The sequence below is a fragment of the Suricata suricatta genome, chromosome 2 (genome assembly GCF_006229205.1).
Source record: "Suricata suricatta isolate VVHF042 chromosome 2, meerkat_22Aug2017_6uvM2_HiC, whole genome shotgun sequence".
NCBI classification, from domain to species: domain Eukaryota; kingdom Metazoa; phylum Chordata; class Mammalia; order Carnivora; family Herpestidae; genus Suricata; species Suricata suricatta.
The window spans coordinates 160,538,497-160,563,093 of record NC_043701.1 but is presented as its reverse complement, the minus strand read 5'-3'; the positions used below and the strand labels follow the sequence as shown (position 1 = coordinate 160,563,093).

General features: G+C 44.9%; 1 protein-coding gene across 8 annotated transcripts in view; it reads right to left on the bottom strand.

Annotated features, from left to right (window-relative positions):
- The window catches only part of GBF1 (golgi brefeldin A resistant guanine nucleotide exchange factor 1), a 122,234-nt gene that overhangs the window by 9,397 nt on the left and 88,240 nt on the right, over positions 1–24,597 (bottom strand). For 2 of the 8 annotated variants that reach the window (XM_029932451.1, XM_029932453.1), the window contains exons 4-28: positions 21,817–21,948; positions 17,213–17,331; positions 16,571–16,679; positions 15,984–16,044; positions 14,689–14,743; positions 13,892–13,966; positions 10,829–10,976; positions 10,271–10,494; positions 9,593–9,761; positions 8,950–9,161; positions 8,512–8,610; positions 7,725–7,919; positions 7,305–7,494; positions 6,207–6,347; positions 5,805–5,893; positions 4,406–4,608; positions 3,804–3,927; positions 3,413–3,538; positions 3,069–3,151; positions 2,166–2,402; positions 1,786–1,879; positions 1,200–1,376; positions 589–653; positions 382–505; positions 115–186 (exon numbers count right to left, since the gene is read on the bottom strand). In XM_029932451.1, the coding sequence (XP_029788311.1) occupies positions 115–186; positions 382–505; positions 589–653; positions 1,200–1,376; positions 1,786–1,879; positions 2,166–2,402; positions 3,069–3,151; positions 3,413–3,538; positions 3,804–3,927; positions 4,406–4,608; positions 5,805–5,893; positions 6,207–6,347; positions 7,305–7,494; positions 7,725–7,919; positions 8,512–8,610; positions 8,950–9,161; positions 9,593–9,761; positions 10,271–10,494; positions 10,829–10,976; positions 13,892–13,966; positions 14,689–14,743; positions 15,984–16,044; positions 16,571–16,679; positions 17,213–17,331; positions 21,817–21,948 (3,323 nt within the window). The remainder of the gene's footprint in view (positions 1–114; positions 187–381; positions 506–588; positions 654–1,199; positions 1,377–1,785; positions 1,880–2,165; positions 2,403–3,068; positions 3,152–3,412; positions 3,539–3,803; positions 3,928–4,405; positions 4,609–5,804; positions 5,894–6,206; positions 6,348–7,304; positions 7,495–7,724; positions 7,920–8,511; positions 8,611–8,949; positions 9,162–9,592; positions 9,762–10,270; positions 10,495–10,828; positions 10,977–13,891; positions 13,967–14,688; positions 14,744–15,983; positions 16,045–16,570; positions 16,680–17,212; positions 17,332–21,816; positions 21,949–24,597) is intronic. The other 6 variants (XM_029932455.1, XM_029932457.1, XM_029932456.1 and 3 more) reach the window with 4 other exon arrangements.

The following is a 24,597-nucleotide window of genomic DNA, read 5'->3' as shown; positions in this document are numbered from 1 at the left end:
TACCAGCCCACTGGGCCTATTCCACAGAAATGAAGGCATTTTGACATCACTGTCCCCATCTCCCCTCCCAGACACAGCCAGCCCTCTCATCTCTCTCTCCTCTTCATACTGTACCTTCATGAGCTCCTGCAGTGACTCCAGCTGGAGAAACTTGCTTTCTGTGATCATTTTTTCTGGGTCACATTGCTATAGGGGGCATGAGAGAGTGGGGGGTCAGTGACAAGTGCTGGAGGGAAGCGACTATTCCCAAGAGGTAGGGAGAGAGAGTAGGAGGAGTCAGCTCTGGTCACAAGCCCTGGGTGATTCTACTCTTCAGTTCCTAGGGCAGCATCTATCTAGTAGGGCATCTATCTGTTTACCAGGGGTAGGCAGGGCAGTTACCTTGATACAGTCTAAGGCCGCTCTTTTGGCCTCTTGGTTCTCAGTGGATGGGCCTCGCACACTCGACTGCTCAGTACCACTTAGTGTCAGCCAGCTCACAAAGCTTAGTACTGTTGACTCTCCTCTGTATAAAGAATTCAAGCCCTGGTGAGCTCCAGAGTTCTGGCCCACCCTTCCCAAAGCCTTTAGCCTCTTATCTGCCCTTACCGGTTTGATGGTGTCTCCTCCCTCTGTAGAGAGATCTTGCCATTGGGATCCACAAAATCTTCTACCTGGAAAATCAGGTCAAGAATAATTTCTCTCCATATACCTTTTGCATTTCTTGCTCCTTCATGTGAAGTTCTCTGGCTTTCTTCCTGTAGCTCACTGCCCCACACTACTGACTAACCCCTAACAGTTGGTGACTGGCAATGGCTTATACCAACCTTCATTTACAGCCATCCCTTTGCCCAGGATCTGTAGTTTCATAATTGTAGGGTTTTTTTTTATGTTTATTTATTTTTGAGACAGAGAGAGACAGAGTATGAGCGGGGAAGGGGTAGAGAGAGAGGGAGACGCAGATTCCGAAGCAAGCTCCAGGCTCTGAGCTGTCAGCACAGAGCCCAATGCGGGGCTCGAACCCATGAACCGTGAGATCATGACCTGAGCCGAAGTAGGACACTTAATCGACTGAGCAACCCAGGCGCCCCTGAGGTGTTCTTGGTAAGCTTCAGCAGTCATTAGGCCCAGTGCTACTCTCAACCAGTTCTATACACAGAGAGCACATAGTTTATGAGCTTTTGCCTTGTTATTATCCATTATTCTCCTATAAGAATTACCTCCACCATAGCTTTGGGCAGCAGTTGGGCTCGGAAGAGCTGCAGCATGGCCTCCATGATATTCTTCCAGCCTTCCCTCAGTATGTCACCATGGCGATGGGCTAAATGGAATACCGTCTTAGCTGCAATGTGGGCTTTGGGGTTGCTTCCAAACACACTAGGCAGGTTCTCTATAGACTGAAAAAGAAGATGAGAGAAGACTTAGGGTCTGGCAAATATCTAGAAAGAAGATCTCTTAGGCCTCTACCTATGGCTCCCTGAGGGTCCTTCTGTTTGCTATGCTTCAATCCCCCCTAATACCGGTCGGAAGGGCTAACCTGGATAAGGCCTTCCCCAGTGATGCATCTCCTCTCCCATCCCAATTACATGAGTGGACATTATTCTCATCCTAAGGGGTGCAATACGTGAGGTGACATTATTCTCATCCTAAGGGGTGTGAAACAGAAATGGCCTTAGTGCTACTGCAGTCTAGAGAGAGTGTAAGAAAGAGAGAGAGAAAACAGCTCCAAAGATAAGGATAGATCCATGGTTAAAAGAGAGGTCTCTCCTTTGGAACTCTGAATACACAGTTCTTGCTGCTGCTCACCTCACTGCTGAGAGCTGTGAATTTGCACAGAGATATGATGAGATTGTCAAATACATCGCTGAGGCCATAGTGAGCGGAGATCATGGCGCACTTCCTGTAATGTCATATCCCAGAAATAGAGTGAGTCACCGCAAGGCCAGGCAGCCCTTCCAAGTCCCTGAGGAGGTTTACTTGGGATTCTTCCCCAATCAGTTCCAGGAAGAAACCTTCTACTCTTGAGTCTGTTTAAGACTGAGCTTTCTCAGCTTCAGACTCCCTCCAAACACTCAAGAGAAAACCCTTTCTAAAAAACATAGGAGCAAGAGTCTGAAAGGCACGGAGGCAACCATGTTAACTCACAGAGGTGGGAGGAGGTCAAGACCAAGCCAAGGCTGGGCTACCTGAAGCCTGAGATGGCTTTCTGGATGATTGTCTCCTCCAGGCTTTTGTCAAAGACATAAGAGAGAGCAGCAATAGTGGGGCCCCAGGTCATAGTGAAGAGGTCAAGATCATAGCTGCCAGCAGGCACACGCAGGAATATGCCTTCTGGGGTGGCACCTCGATGAAGCAGCACGTTCCACACGTAGTTCTCCCGAACCAAGCCTGTCTGCTCTTCAGGCATCACGATTTCCTCATTCCTGCCAGGAGGTAAAGGAAAGAGTAGGTGCACTGCTGTTAACCTGACTGGTTCCAAACTAGGACAAGTTTTGTCCATACTGGTACAATCCATCAATGAGAGGTCACCAAATCTGCAGCTCAGTGGTCTGCTTCCTACACACCAGTGGGACCAGGGAGAAAAAAAGGAAGTGTCGAAAAACCCCCCATAATCTCAAAGCTCTATCTCTAACTGTGGCCTTTAGTTTTCTAGCGAGATCTCACATTCTTTCTGGGTATGAGAGGATTAACAATTCTATTTTTCTGATTTACAGTGAAAAACCTAAATGCCCATCTCTGACCTATGACCCAAATCTCACCCTCCAGAGCCCATCTTGGGTCTTCTACCAGTTTCAGAATGCATTTTGTGAGCTGGACAAGAAAATCTAGCTGCTTCGGATTCAGAAAACGAGCTCATCATACTCTAGTTAGCAGGGACAATTTAGATCCTGACTCAGAATCCTAGAGCTCCAGTCTTGTTCAGTCTTCTTTAAAGAATAAATGGGAAAGAGGAGGCTGCTCAGTTGAATCTTAAGGCTATATCCAGGGCATATGAATCATTGAAGTCTGGTGTGACTCTAAAATCTGGAAAAGGAAGCAGTGTGCTTCTGCTTAATAGAAAGGCCAAACTATTTTCCACAAATACTCACTTGATGGCATGGTACATGTCCTCCAGGATGTCTTGCTCAAAGTCCTTGCCTCCATTCACACCTTTTAGGTTTTTGCGAAACTCCTAGAGAGACCAATAAGCTTTTCCCCTCATGTGTCAATGCTGAAGCCCCACCCAAAGAACTCCTGGATACCATATATAGGACTTAGGAGATGGAAAATGAAAGAACACACCTCCCAACCCAGTTCTTCTGGATTGGCCAGCCCTCTCTGATTCCCCTGGACAAACTCTGTCCATTGCGCCCACTGGAAATCCCATCTCCTTCCTGCTACACCCCCAAAACTGTGCTGGACCCTCTCGGCCTTGGCTGGGATCCCAACTCACCTCTAGAGTCATGGGTGCATTCTGTTTGCGAACGTTGTGGTTGTGCTGGTCAGTATTAAGCATGATGACAGCATAGGCCAGGGCAAAGCAAGCATCGCTATTGGCAAATGGGGAGCCATTACAATTCTGAAAAAGCAAAGACCCCATCTGTGTCAATGCCCTTCTCTGGCCAATCCAACCTTTACTACCAACCCACTGGCCAATGCTAGGTAGAGTGGGGCTCCCAGCAAGAAATCCGCCAACCTTGCCAACTCCTTAACAGAAGTGGCCTCTCTATGCAAAGTTCACTGATGTTGCTCTCAGCTTTCTTAGGAGACAGCAGCTGAAGCCATAAAAACCCTCAGTCAAATGAACTTGGGATGCTGGGCTCAGGGTCTGCCACTCAACTCACCCTCCAATGCTCTGTGAAGGTCTCCAGCAGCCTCTGGATGACTGGTGCTTCCCCAGGTAAGCGGAAGGCTTCCAGGTAGAGACGAAGAGCTTCGTCCAGCCGCAGACCCTGAAAGCTGAAGGTGCTACAGGGAAAGGAAGAAGGATGAAGAGACTAAAGATATATAAGCTGCAAATGTTGGGTTCCCTATTAGCTCCAGTCCCTCTAAACTTCTTATATTAGAACAGAGGAGGCTCAAGGCTCTGGCAAAGGAAATCTGTCTCCTGGTCATCTCTAACACAGAGTAGAATCTGACAACTCCTAACTTTAGTCCTGTCCACATCAGTGAGTTCTTGCCTGGAAACCTCCTCCACTGGAACCTATAACCTACCTTGTGCTCAGTCACCCCGTTCCATCCCTTTGCAATGCTCTCTATGCACAATGCAATGGCTCCCAAAGTTATCTTGCTGGAGACTCCTTCAAGTCCAACAGACATAAATCATGGGAAGAGGAAGAGTATGTGAACTATGTCACCAGCAGGAACTGACTGAGACTATTTTGAGGGAGGGGTGCCCTGCCCCTTGATCACCAACTATGTCCCCCATTTCCTACAGCTTCCTCACCTCACAAAGCTCTCCAACAGGTCAATGTTTTTGCGGTCACTCACAAACTCTCCAATCATTTTCTTGTCCAGCCGAGGGTTCTCTCGGAGCCACTGGGCTACCTCTGTGTTGTCCATTGGGATGGTGAGGAGGCCTTTCTCTTGCAGAAACTGGATTCCTTTCTTTGGTTTCTGATTGAACTGTTCCGTACCAGTGATTAGCAGCTGGAGGAGAAATACTAGAGGTGTCACAAAGTGCTCTGCTCCTAAACCAGACAAGGCCAGTCTGGGCTCCATCACGGTCCACAGCTGGTCACCTAGTGGATTCCTAGCATGTGATTCTAAGTGACTCCAAAACTAAGGCTGGACCATACCGGCTCTAGCTTTCCCCAATCTTCATGCCTAATTAGAACTAACTGAGGAGTTCCTTTTCACCCATTTCTGAATTCCCAAGATGCATAGGACAGCCCTTCTCCACCAACTTGGGGACCAGGGAAAAGTAGAGGAAAGATTAGAGAAGGTTCTCTTCTCGCCAGCTGTATAGTCATCCTGGGATCGGTTTACAGCTTAGTTTGGATTTCTCTCTTACTTTGGTTTCCCAGCTCTTAAGGACAAGGTGAACTAACTGTGATGATAACTCTACTTTTCATGTGTCTAGTCACAGCCCTGCAATCAAGAAGACAGATAAACCAAAGTCATTTAGGCTGACCATAAGAGGAAAAAAGGTTTTCTTGGCGCACCGGAGGGGTTCAGACAGTTAAGCATCTGTCTCTTGATTTCAGCTCAGGCCATGATCTTGCAGTTTGTGAGATCAAGCCCGGTGCTGGGCTTCACAATGACAGCGAAGAGCTTCGTTGGCCTTGGGATTCTCTAGTTCCCTCTGATTCTCTCTGCCCCTCCCCCACTACATGCACGCATGCATGTTCTTTTTCTCTCTCTGTCTCCCTCCCTCTCTTTCTCTAAGAAATATATTTTTTTTTAAAGAGGGAAGGTTTTCTTAGTCTTAACACACACACACACACACACACACACAGTTATCTGAATTTTACTAAAGCAGCAGATACATGTCAATTCCTTTTCACTGCCAATCTTCACCCCAGAGCTTGAGAATACCAATTAACTTCCAGTGACCTACATACCAGGTCCCAGGCTCTTGTTACCACCAGTAACATCCGGCTGTCACCTAGGGCAGCATGTGCCCAGGGGCACACAATAGGGTATGCTTAATTACAAGGCTTAGAAGTGAAGGGCTTCAAATGAGACTGGGGGATTGCTGAAGTCCCAACAAGTGCAAAGGTTAGCCTTGGGAAACCATTCAATGAGCTGTTATACTCTCCCTAATCTTTGGGACACAAAACCTACAAAAGACACCCAGACAGAGGCAGGCAGAAGTTAAGCTCTGGGGAGAGCGCTACATATACCTTCTTTTTGTTTTTAATTTCAATCAGTTCCCGTGGATCTGGCAGGAGACAGGAAAATCGAGGTGGCTTCCGGGCAAACTTTTTGTCAGCTAGGAATGGGAGATGGGTGGAAGAGAAGAAAAAACCCATAAGAGGTCTTATGAAGGCTTTTAGAAGGCTGCCAATATACTCCAGTAAAAAAAGAATGCCTCAGAAATTTTGACTTCATCAGTCTTCCTTACAAATCCTATCTTCTAGGGCTCCAAACATTTAATTTCCTCTCTCCAGTTTTGAGGGCATGAGTGAGCAGCTAAGGTTTACTCATATACTGCCTTAGGGTGTCTGTGCTCCCTGCCCCTCTGTTCTCCACCAGATCCTCCAGCTGAGGGGGCTGAGGATCAGTACCCAGTACCCAGTACCCACCCCCAGAGTCACCAGCTTCCTCCAGATCACTGCATCCTGGCTTCCCGTGTTCTGCTGGCAGCCGCCCTCCACCTGGCAAGTGTAGGCCTGGGACGTCTGGGGCTATGCCTACAGGTTTCCCGTCGCTGGCTGCTCTCTCAGCTGGTAACAGAGAAGAAGATAAGTGAAGATGGGGTAGGAAGTTAAGCAGAGCTGCAGGAGAAATTGATTCCCAGGCCAAGGGGACCTGCATAGGTCCCACATAGACCTACATAGGTCCCAGCCCTGAATAGGACAAACCTAAGACCAAACAAGTAGTTAGGTTAGTCAAGCAGTAGATTCTATAATTTATTTAAAATTTTTAATGTTTGTTTATTATTTTTGAGAGAGGGAGAGAGAGAGACAGAGTGTGAGTGGGGTCAGGGCAGAGAGAGAGGGAGACATAGAATCCAAAGCAGGCCTCAGGCTCTGAGCTGTCAGCACAGAGCCCACTGCAGGGCCTGAACTCACGGACCACGAGATCATGACCTGGGCCAACTGAGCCACTCAGGTGCCCCTAAATTCTATAATTAAATAGAGATTGCCCAGTCCCATTCTCTGATCATCTGCAACCTCCATCTCAAGGGGATGTCAGAGAAGATTAATTAGGGTGGAAGCAGATACTAGGGTGGGGGACGTTAGGGCCTGGAGCTCTCAGGAACAGAAGTCCTATATCCTTTAATCTAGGTTCTCTTCCCTCCCATAAAGAAATAATAATTCTATTGTACACCTGAAACTAATATAACATTGTGTTAGTGATATTTTAATTAAATAACTTAATTATAATTAGTATTTTAATAATTATGTTAATAATAGATATTATCAATTAATAATTTGTTGTTGTTGTTGTTGTTACTATTATTATTCAACAAGAAAGCCAAAGTGTAGAGAAGAAAAGGACAAACCCATGAGTCTTGCAACCCTGCCTGCCTGCCCTATGATTCAAACCACCAAATCCTGGAAACACAGAATTGGAAGAGCCCCAGTGGAAATGATATAAGGGAAGGAGAGAGGATTCAGTGAGTAGAGAAATGATAAGCATAGATCTCAGGGATCCTCAAAGAAAGAAATGCCTCTCACTATTGCTGGCTTCTCGGGTGCCATCTACTGTTTCATAGCCAGGTCTGGCTGCTTCTTTCTTCTCTTGTTGGGTAAGACTGTTGAGGACTTTGGCCTGGCAGTGGGCCTCAGTGCTGTCAATCACTGTTAACAGGGCATCAAGAGACAGGAGGTGTGTTGTGTAGAGCTGACCAGACACAGGGAAGGCATTCTGGAAAATAAACATACCCAGTAGACTTGAGGCTAATACTTTACACTTTACCCTTTTCCAAAAGTCCTGAAACCACCTATAATTTCTACATTGCCCTGAGAAAATGCCTTTTTTCTTCCTGCTCCCCAGCTCTCACGTGTTTCGCTCCCTGTGTATAATATGCTCACTACCATCAAAGAGATTTCCTTAATAGAGCCTTCTTTCTAGAGGCCAGTAATAATGCTCAGCACCTTGGACAGCAGCTTGGTGAGGTCTTCAAAGAGGTTGGAACAGTAGTAGTCACAATCATAGTTGATATAGAGCTCAGTGACAAAGCTGGGGATGTGCCAGAGCTGCACAATAGCCTCCAGTGCCATCTCCTTCATCTCGTAAGGCATCTTGGGGTTCTCCACAGTGATGATCTCCATAAGCTTTTTGATGTACATCTGGCAATAACCCAGTAATAGCCATTTGGGTAGGGTAAGGATTCAAGACAGAAGAGACAAATTAGACACGAAAAACATGAAATACAAGGAGAAGCCCAGCCACAAGGCATGCATTAACAGATCCTTAAAGACAGTCCATCCTTCTCTTTGGCCTTCACGTTGGGGTGAGGCCTGGCTTGCTAACAGGCTCTTATGCCTGATCCGAAACAAGTTGCCTATTGCTCTTTTTGTGCTCTCTATGGGAGCCTTCCTAGTTCTATTCAGAGTTCCTTTTTGCAACTTAGTGGCAATGCCAGTTTGACTTGCCTGCGTTGCAGAGGAACTGCTGGGCAGAAAAGCTGTACCCACTCATGGTGAGGTTGTCCATCAGTCCTCATATTTGGCTTCTCTCATTTTATAGCCAACTAGTTTTCTCTGGTCTTCCTTTGATTTCTTCACCAAAGAGGCCAGACAATGAACCAAACTACAGAGGCTAAAAGCACTGTTATAGGAGTCCCTAAATCCCATCCCTGCATCAGGACAGAGCTGGCCCCACTGAAGATGCTATACAACTTGCTATTTGTTTTTCTTCATCCAAGTTCAAGAAACTCACCTCCAATTGGAACTTGAGGTGCTCCCTCATGCTCTCAAACAGTAGGAAGCATACCCGCAGCGAAGCAGCATAAAGATTTAGTCGTTCTACACTGAGTAGCTGGAGATCAGAGTAGGGTTAAGTCATTAGGTTTCTGAACCTATGGCTCAACCAAGAGAAAAGCAGGAGAATATACTCTGTGAAGTTGCCGCTAAGGTCCTGTACTCTAAGGGAACTCTATATCTAGCCATTCCTATATTTCTCTTTGGCCACCAGAGTCCCCTGGGAACTAGCAGAATCCTCTTGATGATGACCAATGGCCAACTGGGGAGGGAGATTCTTTCCTGGATCCTATACACTTTGCAACAATCAGCCAACCCTCCTTGTGCTACCCCTGGTCCCTGAGACACTGTGAAAAACAGCCAGGGGCTCAGAGCTCTGTTAGAAATCCAGTCTTACCTGGAGTAAGTGGCGGCACATCTCATCCTTGATAAGGCCCAAGAGGGTTTGGCACTGGGCTACAGGGGCTGATTCAAGAGCCACTGTCAGCAAATGCAGTCCCATGTGGATCATAACCTCTGAATTGTGGCGGTCGTGTGGATTGGTGAGAGAGATGAGGAAGCGGAAGAGTTCGCGGATGCAGGGAAGACCATAGGGGACCAATGCTGTACCTGGGGAAAGCCAGAAGTAAAGTGGGAATGCCAGGAAACAACTGGCTTCATAGCTTGGCCTGGACTGCCCTACATTATACAAGGCAATTTCAAATAAGTGATTCTCTTCAAGAAAAAAAAAATGTTTTCTTTCTAGAGAGATAAGACCAGTCTCACTTATTGAAGGGAATCAGAATTGATGACTCTACTTTCTGTTAAAAGTCTCAAGCTTTCTATTTTTCACTCTCACTTCCTACTGTCCATCAATGTCCCTCTCCATATAGGTTGGGGAAGGGCTCCATTCAGGGCGGAGTCCCATGACTTGATTCCATTTCCTGACTAGAAAATGGCCTAGAATCTGGACAGCAGGCACCTTGGGTCCAAAATGGTCTAGGCTCAGGATGCTCAGGATGGGGGAGGTGAATAGGCAGAGACTGCCCAAGAGAACTCACCTTCCTTCTGGGAGGACTGTGTAAAGCGTACACCCCGGGGATTGACGTAATCCATGTCATGGACAGAGGCAGAATCAGAGTGGTCAGCAGGGGACGTACACTCCTCTAACACTTCAGGGATGGATTCCACGGATGCTGACTGGGCCTTTTCCACATGGACCCCTTCCTGCTATGACCAGTAGCAGGGGGATAGGAAGAGGGATGAAGCAAGAGCAACTTGCAACTTAACCCTGAAGTGTCTAAGCTCCAGATGTCTCTAATAGACTGTAGGTTTAGGGCCAGTGAGCTATGAATCAATGCAAGATGGCTCAGGGCAGGAGTGTGAAGAAAGACGCAGAAAACACCTCCGGAGGCACCACTGACCTAAAGTGACTGGAACTCCAGAGGCAACAGAGGTTCTCATAGGCTTGCGATTTATATCATTATCTTCCAGACAAAGCTGTGACCATTTCCCTCCCCTTTGCCTAGTACTGCCTGTATGCAAAACTCGATAAATCCCGTGAGCTACCTCTTACAGTGAGTCATGCTGTGGATTTTCTAGACAGCACAGCTGATTCTAGGAAATAAAAATAACACCCCCCAACCCTAACCTTCTTTTGAACCAAGGCCTGGATACAGAATGCAAAGGGTCAAGCCAATTCCACACTAGGAGATTAAAGAGGGGCCTTAAAGCCATACCTGGGAATCAGGCTGCTCAGGCATCCCTGGCTCACTGCTGCCAGGCTCTGTAGCTGTGCTATACCCTGGAGAGCCAGGTTGTTCCAAGTCAGTGAGGTCCTCCTTGGAGGTGGTCTGGGAGGAGAACTCCAGGCCGCTGTCTGTAGAGGGGCTGACCACTGCTGAGGCAGCTTCTGAACTTGCAGAGGAGATGGAAGTGGGCACATCAATGAAGGGCATTCCTCCTGCCAAGCAAAGTAGGTGAGTCTTGAAGAAAAGAGACTCTGTACGTAAAACATACCCCCAGAGCATCAGGGGCTCTTTTCCTAGACCACATACTAATCTCTGTATACCTGGTCTCTAAAGCAGTGAGAGTCCCTCTGGAAGGATAACAACCCTATGTTACTGCAGAATTGCTGAATGGTCACACTCTAAACAGACCTGAAGTTTTCCCTTTTTGCTCTTAGCACAAAGATCAAAAAAGCTCCTCAGTTGGCTAGTTTTCAATGTTAAAATCCCTGAGAGAGGAAAGTTTTCTTCTATCTGTTCTAATTAGAGGAAGCAACCCAGGGCACTCACCAGTGAGGTTAGAGGATAAGGTGGTTCCATTGGGGGTGGGCAGCTCTGAACCTGGTGTGACTTTGGTCATATGGCGCAGAGGCCGGGGGGATCTCTTCTGCTTCTTCCACTTGGATGAATCACTCATGCCTCCTGCTCTCATTTTCAGCTGGAAATATCATACCCCGTTAGCACTGGTACTCAAACTAAGACTCTCCCTAGAAATCTCCCTTCTTTTATTCCTAGTGGTCCCTAGAAAGCAACCTATGCCATGGCTGTGCCAACGGAAGAATCTAGACCATCAGAGCACATTCCTATTCCTTCAGCCTGACTTCTACATCTGCCATTTCACAGGTCAGCCTGGTGGCCTCCTAAATATTCTGCTTTTCAGTTGTCACAGAACTCTGCTTCCCTGAGTGCTGAGTGGCAATCCTAAGTCCTGTAGATGGTGCCTGACCCTCTTACAGGAAAGGTACAGGCAGAGGTTCCTTTGCCTGAGGCTTCAGATCAGGATTCCAGGGCTTTGCTCCTCTACTACCTGTAGCACAGCCTTCTACTCCTAGGTTCTTATCCAACTATGAGAGTCTACTCCTTCCCTGTCACACTCTTAGCTTTCCTATTGGTTCATGAACAGGGCCTAGATCCTAAACGTATCCCTAACTTTCTGAAACTTTTGTATCAAAGTGGTCAAGGAAGGAGTTAAGGAAGGAGTGGTATCCCAGCTGATCTTTGGAGTTAAGGATGAAGGATCATGTCATGCTGCTACTCCCAATGTTGGTACATCAGTGAGACCTCCTGTCCTTCTCACTGTTGGGTCTTTCTAGATGCAGTTTTATGATTTCAGATGGTAAGGCCGCTGATTTCTTGGACCTTGCTCTATTCTGCTTCTTTCTCTCCTGCTGTATTTCTGTTCCTCCTATAGTTTCCTTTTAGTTGCAAAGGGAAATCTCTAAAACCTGTTGTGGGAACTACTCTAGGATATAAGTTTTTATGTATCTTCTCCATCCTCAGTTCACAGCTACTTTATTTAAGCCCAATTCATTTTCCTGGTCCTGATGCCTTCTGTTAGGGTTTGAGACCAGTCCCTCCACAGTTATACCAAACTACTAGACTGGCAAACCATTCCCGGACTGGGCAACTGTAATGGTCGAGGAACCATCAGAATGCCTCCAAGAGAGTAGGAGCATTTTTCTTCCCTGCCTCTTTCTAAAAGCCAAATATACCCTGTTATCCCTGGCCTGTTCAATTCCTTCTAGCATTTGGGGGATAGGCCTCCTTCTTCAACCTCCCCCAAGCCCTCCAGTACCTGGGTAATCATTAATCCTTTGCTTAGAAACCACATAATTCTTCCTTCCTTACCAAAAGCTCCACCCAGAAAGGAGAGAGGTCCAAGAGTTGAGCCTCACCCGCAGCTCTTACTAATGTAGCAACAACCTCACACTGGATTTACACTTATGCCTCCATCTCCAGAATGCCTACAGTCATATACCTAGAATGGAACTTCAAGTACTCTAAGGACTGTGGCTCAATAGGAACCAGGACGCTCTCTCTAGTAACCGCTGAAGCTCATCTGAAACAAGTTCACGGTGAAAAAAGAAATGCTCTGGGAGTTAAGAGTCAGCCAAACATATGGACAGAGAGTTAAGAAACTCAAGAGATCAGTGAGGGAAAACAAGAACCTACTAGCTTTACTGGCAATTGTCACTGAGATCCAAAAAGTACTAATATTTGGATCCACTTTTGTGAGATTTCTCTCTAAGCAGACTCCCAATTTCAGGGACTCTAGGTGGTCCTACTTCCACTGGGAAGCCAGTCAGTAAGATTCCTTCTGACACTGGATTAGTCCTTCCTGTTTCCTTCTTTAACCTCTGCAAAGCTAGCTCCTATCTGATCAATTAGCATTCTCTGTCTTCTGGCTGGAGTAGGAGATGAGAAGCTGCTAGTTTTCACAAATGCCTCAGCCCTTACAAAGTACAGTTATGCTCCCTGTCCAAAGGTGGGGGGGTGGGCAGTAGGTGTTCGCAGAACCCTCCAACACCTAATCCATATAACTTTGTATTTCCAAAGGGCAGTATAAGCTTTACAAAGAAAGGGCAGGTCCTAGGTTAATAATCATGGCAAAATGCAGGCCACCGAAGAGAGCTGCAACTTGAGACAAGTCAAGCACACAAATGAAAATTGACACAGTGCATGCAAAAAGAATCCAGGCCTAGGGACCATCTACCTAGGTGTGTACACACACACACACACACACACACACACACACACACACACACACACACAGTTCTTTTAATCTTCAGTGACCTAGATGTTCACAACCACAGCTCCAGAATGTACACTCACGTGACAGACAGCCTAGACACAGACAGCCCATACCTTCTTCTCTCCTACTTATTCCTAAAGCAGGGATATGGGGATAGGGGTAATCTTTAACTTGGGCCTCTCCCCTAAACTCCTCTACATCTCGACCTCTAAGGGACAGAGAGCATCTCTGCAGAACCCATCCTGAGCTATCCAGCTCCTTCCCCTCCATCTAGAGTCCTACACCTGGAAATGAACCCTTTAATGTTAACTACGAAAAATAAAAGTCCCAGCTAGATGGGACTGTCCTTCCTTCCAAACCCAGTTCAGGTTTCTAAATAGAGCCAAAGACTGTGCTTAAGCTCCATATGCCAGGTCTGAGACAAGGAGAGGGCAGAAGAGGAAAGGGCCTTGCCCAGAGGTCCCTCACAGTTCCCCCAAAATGGTAGATATTAAACATCCGCATGAGACGTCAGCAGGACCCAAACTCTCTATCTAGGCTCACTACATGATATATCACCAGTTCAAAGCGTCCTTCCAAGTTTAGGCAACCAGATGCCCCCCCAGGGAAATTCCCAACACTGCAAAGCTACAAACACATGCAACTCTTCCAAAACCGTGCTGTGTTATTAGGGATGGGTAAGTTGTGCTCTGCACAATGGAAATGCGACCCAGATGTTACATATATATAAAACATAATACATAATAAATAAATACATAAATAAAAAGGAGGGAAAGGAGAGGGAGAGGGAGAGAGACCTTGAGGTTCTTAAAGAGTAGTACCCTCTCTAACTGGTTCAGGGCTTTGGTCTGCTCCCCACTACTTAGCTCCAGTTTGTTGAGGAGACATGGAGAAATCTGTGAAAGACAGGCAAATGAACGATTTAAACAAAGTGAAATAAACTCAGACACACGCCAATAGGGCACAGGGCAGGAATAGGGATGGAGAGCTGGGGAGAAGGAAAGGTCAGGTGCATGCACCAAACAGCCAAGGGTCATCTCCAGGGGCAGAACCTCTTAGGGGTGCAAGTAGAATTCTCATAAGAGGTCTGTGAAGTTCAGGACTTCAGTTTATAATAGAAAGAGGCCATTCTTCTGATCACATTCTTGTAGCAGTTTGAGAACCTTCTGATCTAGAGGCAGGCTTGATTTGTCTCATCAATAGAGACAAGCCCAAGTGTGAGCCCATTCTAATCTAGCATTAGGGTAGGACCTAAGGCATAGCCTCCTTAGGCCTCCTCCCTGCTGACAAGTCTGGGCCTGGAGGGGATGGCAAGACGTTCACCTTTGTCAACATACACTTTTAGCCCAACCTGATGGGCCTTACCAAGTTTCCATGAAGGCCTGGCTCACCAGCTTATGTGGTGGGTCAATAAAGATAGACTGGGAAGGAAAAGTTGGGGAAGGAGAGATATTTGGGAAAGAATAAATTCCTCACTAAAGGAATGACAGCTATTTCTACATTCCAAGCAGACCTGTCTAGTCAAAAGCATGTTTTTTCCAAGCAAGGGTGTTGAGGAAAATCCCCATAGCACTAAAGTTGAGAGACCAAAGTTTGGATGAAAGACAGCAGGTCATACCTTCTTCATGTTGGTACCCATATAGTTCTTGGGTTCTTCTTTAAACTGAGGTAACCTACAAGATAGAGAACCCCATGGACTATCATTAGGGATAACAACAAATCTCCCTTGCATGCTAGCCACACTCCAAAGATGCCAGAGCATGCCCTCCCTTAGGAAACGCTAGGAAGAGAAGTAGGCTGATTTCATCCTTTTGAGAACCTATCAAAGGAAGAAGTTGGGGGACGTATAATACTTTCTTAGAAAAGAGGGAGTCACCAGGGCAAAGTGACTAAATGCCTGTGGAGTGTGGAGGCTCTTTTCATCCTAAACCGACTCCTTCCTGCTTGGGTGTACTTAACAAGTACTGATGAAAGCCACAATATGGGGATGGGGCAGTCTGTCAAAGCCCCAGGAGACTGGGCATAGTGTGAGGAGTAAACGGCAGGTTGAATTTTTTAACCAATAAATCAGAGCCTGAAGAGTAAGAACGTTTTGCAGTAGAGTGCAGGGGCAGATAATAAGAATTATTACTTATAGATCTGAGAGCAAAATGAGATCCCATGGGGAATTTTTTTATTTTTTTAACTAGATTGTTTTTTAGAGAAATTTTAGTTTCACAGCAAAATTGAGCAGAAGGTACACTGATTTCCTATACAACCCCAGCCCCCACAGACACATAAGCCAGCCCATTATTAATATCCCCTAGGGGAGGCTTTAAAGCTCTTGCCTCAGTCAGCTCTTCTCAAAGTTAGTCTACTGAAAAACGGTGTAGGAAACAGGCAGTTAGGCATAATATAAAAAGGCCTCGTAGCTCTTAAATTGAGGGCCTTGAGGGTAACCAGTGGTCTTGGTTCGCCAGAGAATGAAGTGTTTGCAGGGATAGGGGATTTTCAGTGCTAAAATTGGGAGAATCTGGCCAACAAGGTTGTCACCCCAGCCTTGGTCCTTCCTCACAGAAATCAGGCTGAGCTCTGGGAGCTCAGCACCCTGTTCCAGGCTCCCTTGAATTTGGCTTCCTCTCTGTGTTCCCTTTCCAAGCTGCTACCTGCACAGAAACAGACACAAGTTTGGGAAGCAGAACAAGGTCTGTCAGCCTAGATCAAATAACCCCCTGCCTCCCTCTGAGGCCAAGCCAGCTCCCTCCTCCTTCTCCCTTATTCAGTAACCCTGGGCCCAGTGAACTACCCCCATCCATAATCCAGTGGCCCCTGAAGTGGCTGTGGGGTTGGCCAGGTCCCTGAAGTGGCTGTGTGGAAGCAGGCAGGCTCAAGAGGCCTGGGCAGCCGGGCTGAAGCAAACAGCAGCAGGTTTACCTTGTGAAGAGCAGCTGCACCATGTCTACGAGAGTGTGCTCTGCGGATTTTCTCAATAACTCTGCACAGGCAAAAACAAATAACACAGGTGTCATTACTTGCCGTGCTATTATCAGGAGGCTTCTCAGAGCAGACTCCCCTCCAAACCTTGTTTACTAAGGATTATGCCAAACTTATTAAAACCAGCTCCAGCTCAGCCTGGCAGCCACAACTTCACTGGTCCACAAGGTGGCACTACTGAGACAAGGGAAAAAACCAGGGCTGGGGAGGGGAGAGGGGCACAAGATGTGTTTTCAAGGTTGTAGGCTGGTGTCAATCACAGAAAGCCCAAGGGAGGCAGATTTGGTGCCTGGGCTAAGTCAGGTGGGGATCTATCCCAATTCCTGCCCTTGCACAATGAACTAAGGTCTCTATTCTAGCTGCACAATAGTCAAGTAAAGACTTCTAGACCCCTTTGGCTCCACAAGGTAGGTGAAGGACAAGTCCCGAGTTTTCCACCTCTCTGGGGTTCAGAGACAGCATCCTATATTTACACTCATAGACACTGGCCCTTGGAATGGTGACAGGCCCAATATTCAAGCACCTACCACTGAGTCTCATTTCAAAGCAGATCCGGAAGCAAGACTGCATAATCTCACACACAGATTCATTGGTTAGGTGGGAACCCACTGGGGTCAGCAACAGAGTCCGCAGCACCTACCAGGAAGAAAGAGGAGATACAGCGATAAACGAAGCAGGCTGGGTAACGTGGGGTGTACCTGAGAGGGGCGAAGCTGCCTCCTGTTCCTTTAGTCTCCTACGGAAGCACTCGGGTGAGAAAGAGAGGTTAGCAAGAGTGCTGACCTCACTTGAGTTTGATGGGGTGGTGGTGGGAGGGGGAACTTAACTTGGGGACTGTGCCTTTACTCTCCCTGACCCGGACACAGTTCAGCACTCATTCCAGCCCTAGCCCATGAGCCCAACAGGTGGATGGCAGATATGGTCTGCCAGAGGTACAAGTGTATTAAGGGCTTCCGGTATTTGATATCAATTCATTTAAAGCTTTTAATTATTTTCCTCAGAGAAAAGCTTTTACTCTGGGTACCGGAGCTGCTTGTTTAGAAACACAGTAGCTCCCTAAGCCCCAGTGGAGTCAAAACACAGCTTCGTGCCTCCGGCAGTCTTGGGTAAGAAGAGCCGATAGCACCAGCTCCTGGCCATTAGCCTAATTGCTCTTCCCCTCCATTTACCTGAAGGATTTTCATCAGGACAACCTCATCGCTGGCAGGATCTGTGCCCACAAAACGGGCATGGGTGACAGCATCTGCCATGTTCTCCATGCCCTCTGCTGTGCCCTCATGAGTGGGATCTGCTCCAACAACAACAACAACAAAAAAGAGTAAATAGTATGGAGAGGAGAGACAGAAAGGCAAGATACCCTGTATAGGGACTGCCTTGAGAGATTTTGTTTTTCTCCTCTTCAATTTCCTAACCCATGGTTACTTGAGCTACCTGAGAATTTTTGCTCCTAACGGGCTTTCAAAAGCTCCTCAGCACAAATCCCACTATGTAAAACCATGGTTCTCAAACCTAAGGAGATATCAGAATCACCGATAAGATTTGTTAAAAATACAAATTGTTGGGTCCCCTCTGAGAACTTCTCATTTAGTAGAGTTACAGTGGGGCCTGAGAATGTGCATTTCTAACAAGATCCCAAGAGAAGTTATTGCTGCTGCTCAGGGGGACTTTACTTTGGACTCACAGGTGTAAAGTTACTCATTTCATAGAGGAAGGACCTAGAAATAGAGGAGTTTTTGGCCCAGAGCAAAGGCCAACTAGAACCAGACCTTTGTACACCAAGATTGTAGACTTTCTCTGTTTATGTGTTCTCTTTCAACGCATCTCTCTCTGGTTGCTTTTGGAGTTTTGTGTTCAGGTGCAAGTGAGGTAGGAGATTAAGGGGAAGAAATAGACAGTCACTGCCTCCAATATTTATATCTGGGAGCCACGTTATGGCAAATCAGAGACTTTTTCTTGCTTTGGTTTCATTCTTACTTAAAACAATATTACACGGTGCAAGAATCATTCTACTGGCTCACCTAAACACACATTAGAAGAAAAGGGGGACAAATTAAACCGGATTGGAGGTTGGCTGACTGGGGAGTAGGAGGAAGAGAGAATTTTAATAGTGAAAAAGAAGAGGGGAGAAGCTAGATCAGACAACCAGCACCATGCTGGAAACCAACACAAGTACTGCCAAGGGAAAAACTGCTCCCATTAATCTGCTAAATATCCACAAGAAGTAGCTAGAGAAGTGGCCTCCATCGAGGCCCGCAAAGGTCTTGCAGAACTGCCTGGATTATCCTTGAAAGGGAAACATAAGTAGGGAAAAAAAGGAGGGACATGGCAAGGCTTTGCGAGTGACAGAGAAAGGTTGCTCCAGAGAGGGCATGGTGTACCTCCTAGTTTTCAGCAGTGAGAATTAAAAGAAATTCTTATCACTCTTTCTTTCTTGGTACTTGAAATTAACAGAGTTCCTAAGCCTAAAGCTCAGGGGTATAGCTGAGAAACCAGAACATTTCCCTTGTAACAAGCCTGAAGACTTTCATGAATTATAAGTGATTCTCATTTGTTTTCTTCTTTCTCTTCTGTCCTGGTTAGTCTCTGACACCTGGTCAAAGACTTTGTCTATGCAGAATGCCCCACTCAGCATCAGGAGTGGTTACGTACAGTTCATGCAGAAGAAAGCCAATTTCATGATGGTAACATAGTATATGTTAGTATACAGAAGTTACTAGCTAGTATACTAGCTCCTTCTATCACCCCAACTCTCCATGTTTCTCCCATTCAACTCAGGAAATTTTATAACCTGAAGGCCCTTGCCTGAGTCTTCTCTTATAGCCCTTGCCTGACCATCCTTATTCAAGCCTCCACGATCCATAGCAGGACTTTTCCTTGCACAGGAAATCCAGGTCTTCAGTGTTGTGTGGGGTTTCAGAGCTCTGTGAATGGCAGCTTTGCTCCCACTTCACAAGGCTCCTACGGGTCTATTTCTTCCCCCCTTTCAGTAATTTCCCTTGTTAAAGTAGTTTAACTGATCTCTTTGTAGCTCTTATCCTCTGAGCTTGAATAAAATAGCAAAGTTAATTTTCTAAAAAAGGCAGGTACGAGTGATAGGTCTTTAGAACCACAGGCAGAGCCTGCCAGGCAATCAGTGACACAAATCCTGGTCTGGCAGCTGTGTGGGGCCAAACAAAAGGCTGATCCTTGGAGTAGGATCTAAAATAATTCTAGAAGCCTTGGGTCACAAGATTGACAGGTAAGGGACAGTTTCTTCTAGGGTAGCCTAAACAAAAGGTTGTTTGGCTTGAGCTCACTTAGCAGAACTTGTCTTCCCCAGGACCCCTTCCCTAGAATGCCCTCCTTTCCTAGCCACTCTGGAGTAGACTGAAGGGAAAGTTGCCAATCTCGTCTCCTTTGCCTTCTGGTTTTCATACACTCCTTCCTGCTGCCCCCTTTCTCATGCCCACTGCAATCACCACCTCCAGCATTCTCTTTTCCCACCACAGGAAACTCCAGTGACCAGCTGGCCTGAGGTCTCCAATGACAAGCTTGTCTGCCAAGTCCAGGAAGGGGAGAGAGTAACACTGTCAAGAGCAGAGGGAAGAAGCACAGAGGGCAGCCGCTGGAGGTTGTGGAAAGAGATGGCCTGCAGGTGGTGCTCAGGGCAAGGCGGGAAGTAGCTGGGCCTGAGTTTTGCTTAGGAAAAGTATGAAGCCAAGACTACGGTATCTGGAGAGACGGACAGCCCTCTTTAGAACCTAGGTGGCACTCAGGATTTCTGCTCAGGATCCTGAATGCTTCTAAGCAAATCCCACTTTCTAGAAAAGATAAAGTGCTTTCTTGCCCTGAATCAAAACCCCTCCCTTTTTTTTTCTAGCTAGCAACAGCCTAAGCTGCTCTTTTCTTATCTCCTTACTTAGAAACAAAGACAGCTGTTTTCTATGTTCTTCATCCCCGTGCATGGGCTAGCAAAAGGGGAAAAGGAATTCAGGATCCTGAGTGACAAGACCAACTAAAAAGGAATCCAAAACACACCATAAACAAATTCTGAGATAAACAACAGACTGGATAAAATATTTCGGCTAGAGTGGGAGAAAATATTTGTAATACTATGATAGACAATGGGTTGATATTCTCATTATACGAAGAACTCCTATAAATTAATAAGAAAACAAAAACAACTCAGTAAAATAATAGAGAAGAAATTCAAATGTTTAACTTAAAAAAAAACAATAAAATACTAGTTTTCACTCATCAACTTAGTACAAATGAATAGTGCTAATACTCAGTCCAGGTGTCAGTGTGGGGAAATGGAAACTCTCAAACATTACTGTTGGAAGTATAAATACTATAAGCTTTTAAGAAAGCAACCTGGTAGCACATATGGAAATATAATATGCTCATAGCTTTTAATCCAAAAATTTCAAGTACAGGAATCTATCATACAAAGGAAAATTAATAAATAAGGACATATGAACAAGGATGCTTATTTCAGCATTATTTGTAAGTTGCTCAAATTAGGAAACCTAAATATTAAATATTAATCAAGAAAAAGACTGATGTTATATCTATACTATAGAAATTATACACCTTTACTAAGAAGAAAAAATCTTACCAAGGGCTCGAGGGGAGTAGAAATGGTGTATTGTTCCTTAATGTTTAGAGTTTCTTTTGGGGCAAAAAAGTCTGGGAAACATATAGTGGTGATGGTTGTACAACACTGTAAATGTAATTAATGCCAATGAACTGGATACTTAAAAATGATAAATATGGCAATTTTTATATTACACATATCTTACCACAATAAAAGAAGAATATATAAACTTCCAGTTATAAGATTTGTAAGTTCTGGGGATGTAAGGTACAACATGATGACTACAGTTAATAATACTACATTGTGTATTTGAGGGGTGCCTTCCTGGCTTAGTTGGAAGAGCATGAGACTCTTGATCTCAGGGTTGTGAGTTTGAGCCTTATGTTAGGTACAGAGATTACTTAAGTAAACTTAAAAGAAAAAAAACAACCACATTGTATATTTGAAAGTTGCTAAGAGAGTAGATCTTAAAAGTCCTCATTGCAAGAAAAAAAAATTGAAGCTATATGAGGTAATGGATGTTAACTAGATTTATTGTGGTAATCATCTGTAACATATATTAAATCATTATGTTATACTCCTTAAATAAATACAATGTTATATGTCAATTATATCTCAATAAAACTGGGGGAAAAGAATAAATCAGATGAATAATTATATCATGTGCATCTTTCTAAGCTAGTACTCTTAAGTAAAGGAGAAAATCCACAGCACATAATCCTATTTTTTTAAATGACATTTTATATATAGTATACATGTAGAGAAAGGTATAGAGAGATTCAAATCAGTCTGTCAACATTATTTACCTAAGGAAGAATGAACACTGAGAAAGAGGGAAAACCATTAGTTTTTCTTTTAGTCACTTTATTGTTTATCTTCTTAAAATAAGTAAGCAATATATTTGAAAAATAATTTTAAAAATAAACCAAACCAAACCTCTAAGGGGACCATACCCTTAACTCCTCCCAAAGCACAAAGAAACCAGAATCCCAAGGAAACTTTCCCTCCCTTCCCACACTGCATGACCTGAGTCAATTAGCATAATGAGTAACCAATAACAGTCCTATTCTCTCCTAAAAGGAAACAGATGGCTAGGAGAAACTTTCCAGTATCACCAGATCATTGCCTAAAACCTGACCACCCCAGGAGAGGCAGGGAATGAGTGCTGTGGTCATCCAACAAAGCCAGAGTTCTTACCTATGAGTGCATAGGATAGGAACTTGTTGACAGAAGTGAGCGCCAGTCCAGTGATAGGGCCAGTGGTATCTTCAGAGCGAATCACTTCCAGAAATGGACGGAGGAACACATTGGGCTCAATTTCTGAGAGTTCTGTAAGAAAAGAAACAAATGAAGTGATGCCATCTGACAAAACCTAAACTCTAGAAAAAGGCTCTTCTCATCTGTGCCATGAGGCTAGAGTTCTTGTTGCTGGGTCAATCTTATTCTCTCTGGATTACCTGGAAATCACAGATGTATCATTTTATCTGTAAAATTTTTAGTACGTAGCTCGAAGATTAAGAAGTTAAATAAAAATGCCACAGTATCATTATCATGCTTAAAAAATTAGCAATAGGGGTGCCTGGGTGGCTCAGTCAGTTAAGCAACCTACTTTGGCTCAGGTCAAAAATTATCTCACGGTTCTTGAGTTCGAGCCCTGCAGTGGGCTGTCTGCTGTCAGCACAAAGCACACTTTGGATCCTCTGTCTCCCTCTCTCTCCCCCTCACCCCCCATAAGTAAATATTTAAAAATATTTTTTTATGTTTGTTTATTTTTGAGAGAGAAAGAGAGAGGGAGACAGAGTGTCCATGGGGAGGGGCAGAGAGCGAGGGAGACACAGAATACAAAACGGGCTCCAGTCTCTGAGCTCTCAGCACAGAGTTTGACACTGTGAGATCATGATCTGAGCCAAAGTCAGATGCTTAACCAAATGAGCCACCCAGGTGCCCCTAAAAATAAATAAACAAACAAAAAAAAGAAATAAAATGGTTAAGATGGTAAATTTTATGTTATATATATTTTACCACAATTTTAAAAATTAAGAGTAATTCTTTAATATCACCAAATATTGTTGGGTCAGTTTTCCATGTCCACTTTCCCACTCTCCCTAGTGGACACATGGATAAACCTCATCTCGAGTATAGCCAATGTAGCCAAAGAGGTCCTAGGATGAGCTGCTGTCTTTATGTCCCTTTCTGCATAGAGCAAAGCAAAGGGTAACTGCGCTGAGAGGAAGGAGCAATTCATAATCTTTATCTTACAGATGAGAAAAATAAGGCTTAGAAAACTACGTGATTGGCTCCAAATTACACAGCTAATAAGAAGCAGAGTTGGGATTTGAACACAGTTTAAAAATTTGTGAAACCATTAGATCTATCCTACCTAATTACCAGCATGTACTCCTGAATTTAGAAGGTTTCATTCCAGTGTGAGAAGCTGCACTACACTGGACTTGCTCTCTACACTGCTCTATAGAGTGTGTTTTCTAGATTAGGTTGTGCTTCTGTCTTTCAGAGACCAGCTCCCTAAAAGGCTTCCTAAATTGCCCAGAAAGATTTAGGGACAGTATCAAGGCTGTCCACCTTTAAAGACAAAAGAAAGCTGGGTTTTCTAAGCCCCTTCATTTTCATGCAAATGCAGGGAGCTTCAATTCCTACCACTCCCCTCTTTGAGTAAACATTCCCCAGCCCGGCTGCTCCTCAGATTAATGCTTTAATTAATTGGCAGACTGGGTAGCATTTTTCCAAGGCCGTATGTACAGTGATCACATCAGCTGTATAAAACCTGCTTCTTATCCCCCACCTACCCCCACCTAGAGATGTACAATTTGTAGGAAAAACCTAGAGAAAAACCTTTGTGTGTGTGAAGTGGTAGAGGGTTGAGATATAAGGAACAGAAATATAGAAAAAACTGAAATATATAAAATACTTTTTTAAAGCACATTTTAAAAAATGTAAAGTCATCTAGTCTTGCTGCTTTAGGAACCTAACTATTCCATATGATTTGGCCTGTCATTTTAAAAATATGGTTGGGGCACCTGGGTAATCAGCCAGGCAGGTGAGCATCTGACTCTTGATTTCGGCTCAGGTCATGATCTCACAGTTCATCAGATGGAGCCTCATGTTGAGCTCTGAGGTGATAGCTCAGAGCCTGCTTGGGATTCTCTCCATCTCTGCCCCTCCCCTGCTCTCTCTCAAAATGAATAAATAAACTTAAAAATATGGTCATGTTTAGTATATTTAAGATATAAAAGTCTAGATGGAAAAAATAATCTTTAATTGAGAGGCGGGCAGGGGGCAGATTTTTCTGAGCTTTCATCAAGTTGCTATAACTGTACTTTCTGGAAAGACTAGGGAAATTTCACAGCCATGGTTTGACACTTCCAGAGCCATGTACATCTTTAATTTGGTAAAACTGTCTCTTTTTGGTATAGTGTTCCATACATTTTAACATATGTCTATGTTTTTTTAAATTTTTGTTTTTTTTAATTTATTTTTGAGAGACAGAGAGAGACAGCGCAAGCAGGGGAGGGTCAGAGAGAGAGGGAGACACAGAATCTGAAGCAGGCTCCAGGCTCTGAGCTAGTTGTCAACACAGAGCCTGATATGGGGCTCGAACCCACGATCCCTGAGATCATGACCTGAGCCTAAGTCGGACGCTTAACCGACTGAGCCACTCAGGTGCCCCTAACATATGTCTAGATTTCTGTAATCACTGTGAAGATGTGACAACTGGGATACAGGACATGTCCTGTATGAACTCCCTCGTATCTCTTTGTGGCCACAGCCTCCTCGCCACCCCAACCTTTGTCAACAACATGGATGTATTCCCCACACTGTAGTTTTATCAAGAAGGTCATAAAATAAAGTCATACGGTGTGTTACTTTTGAGACTGGCTTCTTTCACTCAGCATGATGCCTCTGAGATTCATCTAAACGGTTACACAGATCAGTAGTTTGTTCCCTTTTTATTTTTATGTT